The sequence below is a fragment of the Podarcis melisellensis genome, assembly GCF_964234715.1.
Source record: "Podarcis melisellensis genome assembly, chromosome: 17".
In the NCBI taxonomy this organism is placed as follows: domain Eukaryota; kingdom Metazoa; phylum Chordata; class Lepidosauria; order Squamata; family Lacertidae; genus Podarcis; species Podarcis melisellensis.
This window is the reverse complement of record NC_138534.1, coordinates 4,448,000-4,464,388: the sequence shown is the minus strand read 5'-3', so window position 1 is coordinate 4,464,388 and position 16,389 is coordinate 4,448,000. Positions and strand designations below refer to the sequence as shown.

The following is a 16,389-nucleotide window of genomic DNA, read 5'->3' as shown; positions in this document are numbered from 1 at the left end:
GAGACATTATTTGTATGCCCAAAGGCCCAGGTTCAATCCTTGGCATCTCCAGGCAGAGTTGGGAAGGATCCCAGTCGGAAACCCTGGAGTGCCACTGCCAGTCATAGAATCATAGAATCATGGAATCATAGAATCATAGAGTTGGAAGAGACCACAAGGGCCATCGAGTCCAACCCCCTGCCAAGCAGGAAACACCATCAGAGCACTCCCGACATATGGTTGTCAAGCCTCTGCTAAAAGACCTCCAAAGAAGGAGACTCCACCACACTCCTTGGCAGCAAATTCCACTGTCGAACAGCTCTTACTGTCAGGAAGTTCTTCCTAATGTTGAGGTGGAATCTTCTTTCTTGTAGTTTGGATCCATTGCTCCATGTCCGCTTCTCTGGAGCAGCAGAAAACAACCTTTCTCCCTCCTCTATGTGACATCCTTTTATATATTGGAACATGGCTATCATATCACCCCTTAACCTCCTCTTCTCCAGGCTAAACATGCCCAGCTCCCTTAGCCATTCCTCATAAGGCATCGTTTCCAGGCCTTTGACCATTTTGGTTGCCCAATGTAACTGAGTCAATGTAACTCAGGTGTGGGCAACCTATGGCCCCACAGATACAGCTGGGCTACAGCTCTTATGATCCCTGATCATTGGACATGGATGAGACTGATGGGTGTTGGCAGCCAACAGCATCTAGAGACCCACAGGTTTCCCTGTTGTTGACCATAGTGAGTTAGAACACAAGAAGAGCCTGCTGGATCAGGCACATGACCCATCTAGTCAACCTTCCTGTTCTCCCAGTGGCCAACCAGATACATGTGGGAAACCTGCAAGTGGGATTTGAACACAAGAGCACCATCCCCTCCCATAGTTTCCTGCCACTGGAGTTGAGAAACATTGATGCCTCCAGCTGTGGAGACAGAACATAGCCGTCATGGCCAAGAGCCATTGATAGCCATCTCCGCCATGAATTTGTCAGATTCTCTTTTAAAGCCTTCCAAGTTAGCGGGACCAATAGTTCGCTAGACAAATGTACGCTGCATACATCCTATACCGTTAAAAACATTCTGGGTTCTATAGTTTGCTCAGGATTGTTGGGCGTTGTAACTCTGTGAGGGGTGAACTACAGTGCCCAGAATTCTTTGAGGGAAAGAATGTTCTACAGATGTGCTTTAGTGAGTACACAGCCTTAGTTTAAGGCAGTTACCTGTGTGAGCTTCTGAAGAGAGAGGGTACTTCTGAAAAGGAGAGCAGGTCAAGAGTGGGATTTTGTCCCTCCACAGTTTTGGAAATGAGCTGGGCTTTAGGTTAGGTGTTCAAGGTAGGTTTCCATGCTAATATTCATACTCTCTTCTTTTTTCATCCCTTCAAAGGAGTACCTTTTCCGCATGGTGCCTCGTTCACTGGAGCCCGGGAAGGGCAAGTGCCCATATGACCCCCGGCAGCACAGCACGGCTGTGCTTGTCAGTAAGTGACTTTGAGTGAGTTTGCACGTGTCCCTGGATGCAACCCTGCTACCAGATATCTCTATCAAGTACCAGTAGTGCTGTGCATATACATGTATTTGTCTTTTAACTCTTGTTTTTCTTACAAGAGAGCTCTAGATGAGTGTGATCCATCTTGCTTGTCAGCATATAAATGGCCACAGGTTGCCCAATTGAGCCAGAGACCTTGTCATTGTGTGTTTACAGCCACCATTGTTTGATGACTTGTCTTGCTCTTGCATTTACTAGACATGCTGCATTAGCTAAGCAGCCAGTTAGCGCTAAACAGCTGATTGGCAGGGAACAAGAAGCTGCTGAGGGCCCATAACTTAGTTTCAGAGCACATATTTTGGAAGTATAAGGTCCCATGTTTAACCACAGTTGAAAGGAGATTCAAAAAGAGGGTTAGGACACCTATGCCTAATGTTCTGGATTTCTGTTTCTCAGTTAAAGCAGACAATACTGGAGCAGATGGACCAAAGGTCTACGCTCATGTACCCAGTTCCCTTTCCTTCAGGTTTGCATTGGCTATATGTCTACATGTGTCTCTGTGTCTATTCGACTAATGCTGTCATGTGCCTCTTCCACCGTTCTCCTCTCCCCAGATAACACACTGTATGCTGGAGTTCATGTGGATTTCATGGGCACTGATGCTGCTGTGTTCCGAACGATGGGGCCTCGACCGGCTGTGCGCACCGAGCAACATGATTCCCGCTGGCTCTATGGTATGAGGCTGATGGAGGTAGCCAGAAGTGGGTGGGGATGAGTGCTGGGATAGCACACTGTGGATAATGGAGAGAATTATGGCTCACCTCCTGTGGTGTGAGTGGCACAGGTAGCAAGGTGTGTGTTGCGGCACACCTGGAGAGCCTTGGACTTGGCAGTGCCATAGAGGCGAAACCTGCAGCCCAGCCTGCTTCTCTGTTAGGCTGCTGCCTGCCACTCAGCTCAGCAGACTTACGCCCGTCCTCATCTTCATTATTATTTGTGTTCATTTGTCACTTTTTTCACAAAAGTGAGTTAAAGTGATTCATGGCATTAAAAAAAACCTTAAAGCTGAGTGCACAAAGAGCATTACCCCAATGCATAAGAATATGTGTTACAGTACAGACTAAAGCAGGCTTCCTCAACCTCGGCCCTCCAGATGTTTTTGGCCTACAACTCCCATGATCCCTAGCTAGCAAGACCAGTGGTCAGGGATGATGGGAATTGTAGTCTCAAAACATCTGAAGGGCCGAGGCTGAGGAAGCCTGGACTAAAGTGTAGAAAATTTCCTAGATGTTGTACTTGGCTTGTTGTGGCACGCTTGCCGCCAAAGGTTGGCAGCCACTGGGCTAAAGTGTTTGCTTGTGCTGCCTAGTGGCGGACCAAGGTAACGGCACTTTTCCCCTCCCCACCAGACCCTGTCTTCCTCCACGCCCACGTCATCCCCGACAGCTCCGACCACAACGATGACAAGCTCTACTTCTTTTTCCGTGAGAAAGCGCTTGAGGGTGCCGTGGGGCCTGCTGTGCTCGCTCGGGTGGGACGGGTTTGCCTGGTGAGCGACGCTTGGAGTGGGGGAGACACCCACCCACACGGTTGAGTTTTGGCTTGAGGCATGGGGAACCAGGCTGAGAAAGATGGAGCAGGCCGGGGGCTGCCGCCTGAGGGGTGTGTGAGCGTGTGTTTTGCTGGTGGCGATGGCTGTGTCCCCGCTCCTGTAGAGCTAAAATTGCACCTGGAGATCCTAGAAAAGGGTTCCAAATTCTGGGCTGCCTTAAGTGTAGCTAAGTCAAGGTCCCACCAGCCTTAGGATTACTGCTTGCTCAATGGGACTTCCCCCCATCCTACCTTTGAATACATCTAAATTTCTTCTAGGGTTCCTCCAACCCCCTGGAGCAAATTTTGGGGCACGTGTAGGGGGAGGAGATGGGGAGGGAGTCCTGTTGTGCTAGTGGTAATCCACACACTTACAAGATGAATTAGTTGGCTACCATACAGTGTGTTGGATTTAATAACCAGACAATGCTTTACTGTACTCTGGGAATTCAGAGGCAGTATAGCAGATGCTGCTGTTGGGAAAATCTAGCAGGAGCTGCCTGATGCCTTGCTTGTAAACTCCCCAAGGAACAGGATAATGGACTAGAACTGTCATTGGTCTGTTCCAGCAGGGATCTGCTTTGGGCCATATCACTCCCTTTCAGCTAGTGAACTCTGCTATTGAGTGTCAGCAGGATTACAGCACCAAATTAGGCAACTGAGGAATAAAAGGGAGGTGTCAGCATGCTTGGGAGAACCTCAGAGTTTACAGAAGTGCAGGCTATCTTTGGCCGGGCATGTGTTTGTGTGTCAATGAAGAAACCAACACAGAAAAGCTAACAGCCCAATGAACACTCAGTGTCTGTTGTTGTTGGGTGATGGTGTGTTGTGGAAGAGAGCACTATTGGCGGGCTGGAACCCTGAACAGGAACGCTCCCCACTTCCACATTACTCTCTGCACTTCCACAAGCACACAGAGATGCAGACACGCAAGCAAGCACGCTGGTCCTATGCCAGTTGTGGCATATCTGTGCACCATAGCGAGCCTGTGGAAGGTGTAGGTATATGCACAGCCATTCTGGTCTTCGTTGTGCACAGGCTGTGACCACAACTAACTCAAATGTTTTCTTGCAAAATCCCTATTGAAATTCATGGGAGCTTGGAAAAGAGCCCAGATTCCCTCATCCTTTCATTGTGGCTTGTGCAGGGAACTTCCTGGTAGGTTGTGTGTGATTAATATTTTAAATTTCCCTGACAACTGAACACATGGCCACTGATACCCTGTCATGTGATTAGGGAAGAGCCACTACATTCTGAGTTACAGGACATTCATGAGAGTTCAAACTGTTGTTCAGGTCTGAAATGCTCTCAATTACATTAAGTACAGAACCCTACCCAGCGTGGGGGGAACCTGTTTTACTTAGCCTAATGATTTGCCCAGCAGCACATAATAAAGGATGCCTGAACAGATTACCCCACATCCTTATCAAAAAATTATTTTATTATTTATTTTGACAAAGTAATAATAATAAATAAAGAATAAAAATGTGCACCCCACCCACAAGACCATTCCATTGTAGCTATCCAACTTCCCAAAATTTCAACACCTCTCTTGCGATGGTTTGACCCCTTTCCATTTTAACAGTACAAATTCTACAAACCCCTTCCATATCTCCTCAAAATCATTTCTCTTGCATATTCCCTGTCTTACCTCAATAGCACATGTTAATTTATCATTAATAGCTATATCCCACACCTCTTTATACCATTCTTCCATTTTATATTCACCTTGCCCCTTCCACTTCCTTGTGCAGCTGTCAATAAATTTGTGAGCAAGTCCTTCATAGCCTGCGAACTTTCCACCCCGTCATAAATTGATAATAATGCTACCTTTGGACTTTCGGTCAGCTTTTACCCAGTGATTTCTGTTATCTCCTTAACACCCTTTGCCCAAAAAACTGTACATATTTACACCCCCACCACATGTGAACATAATTCCCGGTTTCCTGGCATTCCTTTTACTTACTCTTGTCCCTTTGGCCAGTTCATTTTTATTTTTTAACTTTTCTTCCTTATTTTTCAATAATCAAGGTATGGTTCAAAGAAAAGTAGGCCAGACCCATGTGCTTTCTTTTTGTAACCTCTAAGTTTTTCCAGAGTGTGCTGTGAGTGGGTGGTGGGGCCATATATTTATAGCACCATAGAATTGTTGGGACCAAGGAGAATCTAGTTCAACCTCCTGCAATGCAGGAATCGCAACTAAAGAATCCCTGACAGATGCCCACCCAACCTCTGTTTAAAAACCTCCAAGGAAGGAGAGTCCTTCACTTTCCAAGGTCCACCATAGTTTCTGATTCTTTTAACTGTGTAGATCTTGAAATGGTGCCACTTCAGATACCAGCAAATTCAGGTCACACAATTAAAGTTGATTGTGAAGAGCTCTCCTCTGGAAATTAGTGCTGACCCAACTGTCTTCTCTATGGGTAACCGTGCTATTGCTGAAAGAGTTAGTGCAGGGGTAGACAGAAAGACCAAGCACTGTTGATAGATCTCTGGCTGATTTGCAGTGGATCAGCAAAGGTTTCAGAGGGTACCCTGTTCCTTATTTCTGTGTTCCCCCGCCCCACCCACCAGCCACTATTTTGCACACTGCTCTGATGGGTGGACCTTGATGTTTTGGTTAAAAAAAAGATACAGTTAAATATTTCAAGCCTGAAGCCTGCCCATCCCTGGGTTAGAGAATTTTGATCCACCCCCTAATTGAATCAACTAAGAGTCTCCTGCTGCTCTTAGATCTCCAAATCCTAAGGTCTCTGTTTGGCTTTCTCTGCTCCTCTGTGATAAAACTTTCCTATCATGTCCTATTCCATGCCCTCCATGTTCTAATTTTTTTAAAAAAGCTTTCTGATTCTTGCTTGCATGTTGGTGTTAAGGCAAGAGGTCCCAGTACAAACAATGGCTTTCTTCATCTTCCAGCCCAGAGGTGGCTGCTGAATCTATTGTTCTTCAGGGGTGAATGAAAGCTTCCCCCTGATCCAGTGCAGATTGCAAGTACATCACCCTCTTTTCCAGAATGGGAGCATACTGGTGGCGGGGGAGAACTAAAGCCCCCCCCCCAATATCCTAATCCAGACTGGGCTCTACATGCTGTCTATTTCTGCAAGAAAAGCTGTGCACTCAGAGACCAAGCATGTGATTCGCTTTGGCCACTGTAGGGATTAGCTGACAGACCCTGGTACATTTGCCTTTTCAGAATGATGATGGCGGGCAGCGCTCTTTGGTGAACAAGTGGACGACTTTCCTTAAAGCTCGGCTTGTCTGCTCGGTGATTGGAGAGGACGGCGTGGAGACTTTCTTTGATGAGCTCCGTGAGCTGCTGTTTTGGAGAGGGATTTTGTTTTGGCAGGACAGAAATGATTTATGTTGGCGGGGGGAGGTTAAGGCCATAAGGATTTCAGGTTCCACCCTTGGTGCAGAAACCTGAGGCTTAGTGATTGTCTCTGTGTGTGCAGAGGGTCAGGAGACAGAATTGCACCCTAAGCTCTGGAGAAAGAATTAGCTTGAATGACTTAAAGCCAGGCGTAACCAGAGAGTGGCCATTGAAATATCTTGGCTCTGCCGACTTCAAGGGGTTTTTGAGGCCATTCCAAAAGTCATCTGCCAAGATGCTTATTGTTCTTAGCATTCCAGGTCAAGGTGGAAGACCCCAGCCCTGTGTATTCCAGTGGCCATTGGGATGAACAATGCTTTTCTTCGTTTGGCCATTTGTAGATCTCCCTAAATTCACTGTGTAGCCAAGAATGGGGATCCTGTGGATTCCCAACTCCCATCAATCCCATCTCCGATGTAAGCAACCTATTTCTCTGGACTTGATCCATTCCTATGACCCTTTGGAAGGAACCCTTGGATTTCCATGTGTGTTCATAGAATCATAGAATTAGACAGTTGGAAGGGATCTGGGGATCATCTAATCCAACCCCTTGCCATGCCACTTGTTCACTGCCATTTGCTTCAGTATGTCCCCCTAAGCCACAGCACAGATGCAATTGGGAGATGCATGCAAGGTATAGGCACCAACTTCTAGGGGCTGAGGCTGCCCCCCTAAAGTTGATGAGCATTGCCATTCAAATGGTGTGTGTGCGTCTTGTGATTGATTATGCAGGGCAGAGCTTACCCCCCTCCCCCAAATATTTTATTCAAGTTGTCACACCTGATGCAGGGGGTTGGCCATAGGCTAGATGGGGACTGGCAATCTTTCACGCACAACCTACCCACCTCCCTCAAGAAGCTCTGCCTCTTTGTTTCCCTCTTCCAGGTGACGTTTTCCTGCTGCCGACTCAGGACGAGAAGCACCCTCTGCTCTATGGGGTGTTCTCCTCATTGGGGTGAGTGAGCGCCCCGTGGTGGGGACAGCCGGGCTTCAGTGTTGGGGCTTAGCCTGCTCAGCAGGCCTTGGGCCTCACACAGGTGTGTGCCCCTTTCTCCCTTCTCCCTTCTCCCTTCTCCCTTCCCCAGGTCCGTGTTCCGTGGCTCTGCAGTCTGCGTCTACTCCATGGCCGACATTCGCACAGTCTTCAATGGGCCCTTTGCCCACAAGGAGGGACACAACTACCAGTGGGGCCCTTACACGGGACGGGTGCCCTACCCTCGCCCTGGAGCTGTGAGTCACCAAGGCCTCTCCCTCTCCTAATGTGTTAGTCCCCTCAGCGCCTGGATTTCACTGTCTGCCTCCCTTTTCTCCTTCCATTTCCCCTAAGCTCCTTGCAATTTCTTCCTTATATTTACCCCCTCGCCTGCTTTACACTCAATTGTGTGTTTCCTTTGCATTATGGGTACAAAGAAGATTAGCAGGGTAGGGTGAGGAAAGCTGGACCCCTACAGTTCCTCCCACCCTGGCCAAGACTCTGATTCTACTACCTGGTTCTCTTTCTCAGTGCCCAGGAGGAACCTTCACCCCAGGACTCCGCTCCACACGCGAATTTTCGGACGAGCTGGTGACGTTTGTGCGTGCCCACCCTCTGATGTACAATGCTGTTTACCCACTGCAGCGCCGCCCCCTGCTTGTGAGGACCAATGTGCCTTACAGCTTCACCACCTTGGCCGTGGACCTAGTGGATGCAGTGGACGGGCGCTATGAGGTTCTCTTTCTTGGGACAGGTAAGTAATGGGTGCTAGAGTTGCTGGAGAGTGCTTAGCTAGGGATGCTTTCTGACATTGTCACTCTTCAGCCACCGCCCCCATCAGTCAGGCTGTGGTGGAAGTCACCTAGAAAACTCACCACTTGACCTGTTCTTGTTAAAGGTGCTAATAGGTGCTTCAAGTGCATATTGAATACCACTGAATTCCCAGCTGTGACCTGAGTGACTTCTCTCTTTTTCTTAATTTCCCCGGCTGAATGGGAAAACTGTGACTCTCCAGATGTTCTCAGACTACAACTCCCATCATCTCTGACCGTGCTGCTTGGGGCTGAGAGAGTTGGAGTCCCACAACATCTAAAGAGCTACACAGGTTCCCCATCCCTAGCGTAGGGTTTTGAAGGTAAACACCAACACCTTTGAAGTTGTCCCTAAATACCGTCCACAAGCAACCAGTTCAACTATTTGAAGAACTGGAGTAAAATGTCCTCCATAGCTTCTGAAGGAAGATGTCTGGGTCTTCTTCCTCCAGACCAGGGCACAGTGCAGAAGGTGATTGTGCTGCCGAAGGAACAGGGCAACTTGGAAGAGCTGACCCTGGAGGAGGTGGAAGTGTTCAGGGTGAGTGAACACGTGGCTCCCTATCGTTGCTGCCCTAACACTGCCGCCGTCTCTGCCCTTCTCAACTTTGGCCTCTCCTCTTTTTGTCCTACAGGCTCGAGCACCTGTGAAGACCCTGTGGATATCCTCTAAACGGGTAGGTGGTTGAGGTACCTGTTGCTGAGGAGCAAAGTAGGAGATGAGCACTCTGGGTCGCTGCTCTGACAGGGGTGCAGGTACCTGAAGGACCTTGTGAGCTTAGTCCTTCAACTATGAGGTTAGGGTTCTGCTGCTGTTACGCAGAGGCTGAAGACCAGGACCCTTGGCTTCGTCTTGTAGGAGGCAAGCGGGTGGTCTGGCAACAAGAGGAGAAATCCAGGTTCCCATGCTCTCTCCTCTCTGCTCTGCAGCAACAGCTGTACGCCTCCTCAGACGTGGGGGTCTCCCAGCTGAGCCTCCATCGGTGCCGTGAATACGGTGAAGCTTGTGCCGATTGCTGCCTGGCCAGGGATCCCTATTGCGCTTGGGATGGGCAGCGCTGCACACGCTACAGCCACACAGCCAAAAGGTAACATCCTGAGAGTGCTACGTTGGGAACGCAAATGCCGTGGGAAGGAGGGAGGAAAGCGTGGATGTAAGGAGAGCCTGGAGGTTGGATCAAGCCAGTGGTCCATTGAGTTGAGCGTTCTGTTCTCACAATGGCCAACCGTGTGCCTGTGGGGAGACCCCAAGCCGGACCCCAGCAATTCACAGACATGCTTCCTCTGCCAGTGGAGGTAGCACATCAAGGCTAGCAGCCACTCCATGGATTTGTCTAATCCTCTTTTAAAGCCATCCATGTCGGCGGTGACCATCACTACATCTTGTGGGAGAGAATTCCATTCCAGGGGTAGGGCTTGCTCTTTGCTCTGGCAGAGGGACCCAAAAACACCACTGGCAAGGGAAAGAGAAAGCGTCAGTTTCTCCAAGCCCACTCCTATGAGGGCTATTTACTGCCATCAGGTCTGATGCCTGAGCAAAAGTACAGTGGTACCTCGGGTTACATACGCTTCAGGTTACAGACTCCGCTAACCCAGAAATAGTATCTTGGGTTAAGAACTTTGCTTCTGGATGAGAACAGAAATTGTGTGGTGGCGGCACGGTGGCAGTGGGAGGCCCCATTAGCTAAAGTGAGTTAAGAACAGTTAAGAACAGTTTCAGGTTAAGAATAGACCTTCAGAACAAATTAAGTTCTTAACTAGAGGTACCACTGTAATGTATGACTGTGGCTGTGGCAGGAGTATCCCTGGCCTGGCGGTTCTCTCCTCCACTCTCAGATTGGTCTGGGCGGTGGCTGCTCCGAGTCGGCTTCCCCAGCCCCGCTGCTGCCACCAGTACTGAGATTTCCTCCCCTCCCTGCCTTGCCCTGTTTGCCTGTGGTGTGTCTCTCCAGTGTGGACAAAGCGCAGAGAGCAAGGCAGCTTGTTCTAAGAGGAGGGTCTGCATGTGGAAATTGGACTGAAAACTATTTTGTTCAAATAGAAGCAGCCTTGAAGCACTAAACTGAAGGAAGGCAGGATGAGTCGGTTAAATCAGGGATGGGGCATCTGTGGCCCTCCAGATGCTGTTGGACTCCAACTCCCATCAGCCCTGGTCAGCATGGCCAATGGTCAGGGATGATGGGAGTTGTAGTGCAACAGCATCTGGAGGGCCACAGGTGCTCCATCCCTGGCTGTTAAACAGAAAAATAATAAGCACAATGATTGATGGGTCGTGGGTGGTGGTGTGGGCTAAACCACAGAGCCTAGGGCTTGCCGATCAGAAGGCCGGCGGTTTGAATCCCCGCGATGGGGTGAGCTCCCGTTGCTTGGTCCCTGCTCCTGCCAACCTAGCAGTTTGAAAGCACATCAAAGTGCAAGTAGATAAATAGGTACCACTCTGGCAGGAAGGTAAACGATGTTTCCGTGCGCTGCTCTGGTTTGCCAGAAGCGGCTTAGTCATGCTGGCCACGTGACCCGGAAGCTGTACGCCGACTCCTTCGGCCAATAAAGTGAGATGAACCCCAGAGTTGGCCACGACAGGACCTAATGGTCAGGGGTCCCTTTACCTTTACCTAGCATCATGATTATGGTTGGTCGGTGTTTACTAATTTCCTTTAGCTGCTCAAAAGGAAGTCTCCTGGGTTGGAAAAGGGAATGAGTTTGACCTCTTCCCTCTCATTTAGGAGGAGTCGCCGTCAGGACATAAAACATGGTGACCCTCTGCGGCAGTGCCGGGGTTTTAATGCCAAAGGTAAGTTTTCACAGCACCATCCCAGCCTTATTCTCCAAGAGTTTGTCTAATCCTTTTTTTAAAGCCATCCAAGCTGATGGAGATCCATAGTCCATAGTCCAACTGTGTGCTGTGTGAAGAAGTGCTTGCCAACAAATGTGCCGTTTCCCTTAACGCAAATGTTGACAAAATTTGGCAAGTCTCGGGAGGGCTGCGTGGAATGGGAAGTCCGGCTCCTCTGGGGATCAAAAGGCAGAGGCAAGCTCAGTTTCTAATTGCCACAGGAGGAAAGGGTTATCTCAGCTGCTCAGACCAGGACATGCCTGCTCAGCACTCTCAAAAGAAAAACAAATTCACTGCTTCTGCAAGGAGGTAATGTAATAAAGGTTGAGAGAAAACTCTGTGTGGTTTGGCTGCTGCAGCAACTCCTGGCTTTATAAAAGCCAGCTCTGTTGCTGAATGAAGAGGCCATAGCACATAGGATGAATACAGAAGGTGTCAGAATCAATCCCTGGCATCTACAGCTTTTTTTAAAGAAGGGTTGGTTTAGCAAGTGATGGGCAAGACTCTTGGCTGAAACCCTGGATAGCTGTGGCCAGTCAGAGTACTATACTGAGCTGGATGGATAAATATTCTGACCGGGTAAAAGGCAGCTGCCTTTCCCCCTAAAAGTAATGTAATTCCAAATTAGAAGGGGAGGATTGCATATGCTGTGTTAAACATAATGAGGATTTAGAAGATAAATTTGAAGGTATTTCTTCTCTACATTGAGTGTCAGAGGACGATCTAGATTAGAGATTTGTGGGGGTGGGAAATGAACTGAATTGACCATTTGAGGATTTACTAGTGCAGGGGAGATGGGTGCCAGGATCTTCAAAAGGAGAGCACAATGACCTTCTAGTGGATTAGGAATGGGGAGTGGAATAATGCTAAGAGCCAGCACTGGGGTTGTGCAGGGAAAGGTGGCATGGGCAAGCAATGTGATCTCCACCCATGGGAAGCATTTGTGTAAGTTGGCACAAAGCCCTCCTAATATCTCTACCTGGCCTTCAGGAGTCTTCCCAGGCCACTTTTGATACCCCTTTTGTGCTTTTGCCTGGTGGGAACGTGTCCTTGGAGCGTGAGAACTCTTGTTTGCTCAGATAAAGTATGGAGAGAGGTCGGGTGGAGGTAGAAATCTCGTCTTTTGGCTGGCTGGAATGTAGTCCATTGGCAAAAGTAAGCATCTCCACCCCCTTTGGCCTCTGTCACTGACAACCACCAGCAGTTGGTTGGCAGCACTGCCAACCAACAAGACTCCAGAAGGTTGGCCATGGGGGAATGAAAAAGAGACATAAACATTACTACCCCTATGCATGATACTCCTGTAATGGAAGAGTAATTCTTGCACAATGGCAAGATGGGTTCCCCCACAAGAACTGCTGCGAGTTACCAGAAGAAATGCCACCTGTGATGGGTTGTGTATGCTGGTTCTGAAAGAGAGTCTTGCTCTCTAATAAAGTTACAAGGTGCTCCAAACCTGTGTTTCTGTTTCATCCTTTTGGTGACAAAGGTGAAAGATGGGAGATCCTTTTAGAGTCTTGTTTTTTAATTGTTTATTTTGAATATTATGCTCAATTTCTTTGTTAAAGACCCTTGAGGCCACGGAAATCTTATAGAAGTGTAAGAAGAGCCCTGCTGCTTCAGAACAAAGGTCCGCCTAAGTCTGGCATCCCAGTCAGATGCTCCTGGCAAACAGAGCATGATGCCAACACAGCTCCGCTGCTTGCCCCACAGTAGTTGAAATTCAGCCTCTGAAAGTGGGTGTTCCATATAGACCTCATGGCTAATAGCTACATCCTCTGTGACTTTGGCATAAATGACTTTAAAGGAGGATTAGACAATGGCCTTCACCTTGTTGTGAGGCAGTGAATTTCATAAACCAATGATGCACTGGTTGCAAAAAAAATTGCTTATTTTTATCTGTCCGGGGATCTGCTGCCCATGAATTCCATTGGGTGGCCTAATGTGATGACAGAGGGAGAAAAACCTCTCTACCTACAACATGCATAATTTTATGAACTTCTGCTGTGGTTCCCTTAGTTGTCCTCCTGCACTGTAAGCCACGAAGGCATCAGACACTTTAGGCTTGCAGTGATGATGCTTTAACCCCTTGATCATGTGAGGTTATCTTTTTCTGCACCTCTTTGAGCACTGTGCTCTGCTGAAGTGGGTTCAATTAGGACTGTATGCCGCTCTATCCTAGTGACCTCATTGCTACTTAGGTGTACTCTGCCTCCTTCCCTCCAGACAAATCCTCCTAAGGATTTTAGGGTGGCCTGACACTATTAAGGCTTATCGTCAGGAAGGCTTACTAAAAGCCTACTGAGTAGAAGCGCTTGCCAAGTCATTTCCTTTCTTACTGTTATCAGTGGCAGCTTCTGACCAAGATTCTTGCAATTTATTTACTTTTTCCAAAGGAATTTGTCTAAGGCTGGCCCAAGATGTTTTGGTTCCTGGGGCAAAGAACAAGATGGTGTCCCCTGCTCCTCACACACAAACAGATTGGGGCTGAAATTGAAACAAACTTAGCACTAGCAAAGGGACGCAGGTGGTGCTGTGGGTAAAACCTCAGCGCCTAGGACTTGCCGATCATATGGTCGGTGGTTCGAATCCCCGCGGCTGGGTGAGCTCCCATCGTTCGGTCCCAGCTCCTGCCCACCTAGCAGTTCGAAAGCACTCTTAAGTGCAAGTAGATAAATAGGTACCGCTTTATAGCAGGAAGGTAAATGGCGTTCCCGTGTGCTTCGCTGGTGCTGGCTCATCAGAGCAGCTTGTTGCCTGAGATGATTGCCTGCCTCCGAGTGAAAACATTGGTGGAAGAATGTGAGATGCAAAGGTTATCTTGACTGATGCCTGTCTTCATGTTAGTGTTTCCAGAAATACAACTGTCTTAGTCTGTTTCAGCAAAGACAACAAACGTTTTGTGGCACCTTAAAGAGAAATTATGGTGCTTAAGGAGACTCTTGAGAGTCCCATGGACTGCAAGATCAAACCACTCCATTCTGAAGGAAATCAGCCCTGAGTGCTCACTGGAAGGACAGATCGTGAAGCTGAGGCTCCAGTACTTTGGCCACCTCATGAGAAGAGAAGACTCCCTGGAGTAGACCCTGATGTTGGGAAAGATGGAGGGCACAAGGAGAAGGGGACGACAGAGGACAAATGGTTGGATAGTGTTCTTGAAGCTACCAGCATGAGTTTGACCGAACTGCGGGAGGAAGTGGAGGACAGAGGTGCCTGGCGTGCTCTGGTCCAGGGGGTCACGAAGAGTCGGACACGACTAAACGACTAAACAACAACAAGGAAAAATACTTTATTATGGCACAAGCTTTGATGGACTCAAGCCTCCTTCCTTAGATACAGTGGTCATTTTTGGTGTACTTTGCTTTTGGAGTGTGGAAACTGTCGCAATGGGCAAGGCCTTCTCAAGGAATAGGAATGGAGGAACTGTGGTCCTCCAAATGTTGTTGGACTCTAACCCCCATCAGTCCCAGACAGCAGAGCCAATAATGGGAGCCAGGGATAATGGGAGTTTTAGTGCTGCAACATCCAGAGGACCATAGGTTCCCTATCCCTCTTGTAGTGTGGGATTTTGCACCTCTAGGCCAGCTCTGAGAGGATTTGGCTGTGATATCAGTCATGGTCAGGATGTGTTAGTTGCTAACTCAGTGGCTGACAGTTTCATCAACGGGAGAAATGGTATGCAAAGCTTAATTTTAAAGTTGTTTTGTACTTTCCCTGGAGAATGTTTCTTTATCACTAGCCTGCCCCTTTAAGCAGTCTTCTGGGCCAAATCTTATGCAAATTGTGGCAAAGCAATCTAACTTTTAAGCCAGGTCAGGACGGTCAAGATGTAATCATACACAGTTTTGCTGAAGTGGTGTTTCCAGCTTTGCTCGCTTTCCTGCCTTAGCTGGCGCTTGAGTGGGGCTGAGATTGTGAACATCCAGTTTCTGCTTTGTCAACTGTACTGCAGGATCATCTCAAGCTTGGTAGGTTTGAGGATCACAGGAATCTCAGCTATCAAAGCAGGGTGTGTGCGCTAGTACTTCTTGCTATTCACAGCTTATCTGAAGGTTAAATTCTTCTATTAAATTCTTGGATATCAGGGATTTCTAAGTGTTGCTTGCCTGCTGCTTCTGGCTGCAAGAGTGTTTTTTTTTGTCATACGCCTATTCAGATGCAGAATGTTTTATCTTGGGTATACTAAAAAGATGTTACATCAGTTCCACAATGAAGGCATTCCCTTATCTCAAATTGGCAGTGAACACTTCCTAAGAGCTAACTCTGTACATCCCTGTTCCTGGACTTTTCTACATTAATTTGGCAATTTTGGCAGTCTTCCTGCGTTGTGAGGTGTGGTATCATTGGTAATGGTTGTCATTCCTCTTGTCCTCCAGAAAGTAGAAAAGTTGGAGAGGGGAATGAAAGGTATTTTTGATGGCCCAGAAGATACAGGATACAAAATGGAGTCAAACTAAAAGGAAGGTGGGCTGAAATGTGGTAGGCAAACTTAGTCTCCGTTGCATTTCTGATCTCCAATAGGAAAGCAGCAAATTTATGGTTTTTATTTAATTTTTGTGATTTTTGCAGTTGAGGATATGTCCCCATGCAAAGCAACACATTTTTAAACAGATATGGTGGGTATTTTTTGTTCATGATTAGCCTCTGTTGAAGTTGTGACAGACTCTCCTAAATTTTTGTAATACTGCTTGAGCCTTACTTACACTTTGGTCCAGAATCCAGCACTAGCTCTTTTCCTGGTGACTGACTTGGCTGCTCAGCTCTGTCACATTTATTGCAAATTCAGCAAAGTGTGATCTCCCAACGTATTTACTGCTTGCCAGGTGGTTGGCAGCTTTACTAATCCTCCATTGGAAGACTTATTACGATGTATCTAAATCAGGCATAGGCAAACTCAGCCTCCAGATGTTTTGGCACTACAACTCCCATCATCCCTGACCACTGGTCCTGTTAGCTAAGGATGATGGGAGTTGTAGTCCCCAAGCATCTGGAGGGCCAAGTTTGCCCATGCCTGATCTAAATCAAAGGCACCATTGGATTGTGTTTTTCGTAGGTTCTTGAACAACTCATTCCTATCTGTTGGAAGCACTGGAGAATGAGGACTGCTTGTAGGCGTTCAGTAAAGCATCACTGGTGTGATCCATAGCTCCTAACCCACACCACTCATTTAACAAGACTGGGATGAAATTATGTTGACTTTTGAAATGTCTAGCAGAAAAAAGCATTGGTCCTCCTGTGATTTATATTCCCAACCATTGAACAAGCTGGTCTGGTTGGGCCTCTCATTAACTGAGCTCATTGCTTTGCTTTTGAAGACTTACCAGGATTTGGCCCTGTCTGCAC

The 16,389-nt window shown here is 47.8% G+C and overlaps 1 protein-coding gene across 3 annotated transcripts in view; it reads left to right on the top strand.

Moving 5' to 3' along the window:
• The window catches only part of LOC309359830 (semaphorin-3F-like), a 31,789-nt gene that overhangs the window by 12,537 nt on the left and 2,863 nt on the right, over positions 1 to 16,389 (top strand). For all 3 annotated transcript variants that reach the window (XM_081894025.1, XM_081894027.1, XM_081894026.1), the window contains exons 6-16: positions 1,367 to 1,460; positions 2,083 to 2,202; positions 2,878 to 3,017; positions 6,252 to 6,366; positions 7,314 to 7,383; positions 7,514 to 7,658; positions 7,933 to 8,155; positions 8,666 to 8,754; positions 8,849 to 8,890; positions 9,144 to 9,301; positions 10,937 to 11,004. In XM_081894025.1, the coding sequence (XP_081750151.1) occupies positions 1,367 to 1,460; positions 2,083 to 2,202; positions 2,878 to 3,017; positions 6,252 to 6,366; positions 7,314 to 7,383; positions 7,514 to 7,658; positions 7,933 to 8,155; positions 8,666 to 8,754; positions 8,849 to 8,890; positions 9,144 to 9,301; positions 10,937 to 11,004 (1,264 nt within the window). The remainder of the gene's footprint in view (positions 1 to 1,366; positions 1,461 to 2,082; positions 2,203 to 2,877; positions 3,018 to 6,251; positions 6,367 to 7,313; positions 7,384 to 7,513; positions 7,659 to 7,932; positions 8,156 to 8,665; positions 8,755 to 8,848; positions 8,891 to 9,143; positions 9,302 to 10,936; positions 11,005 to 16,389) is intronic.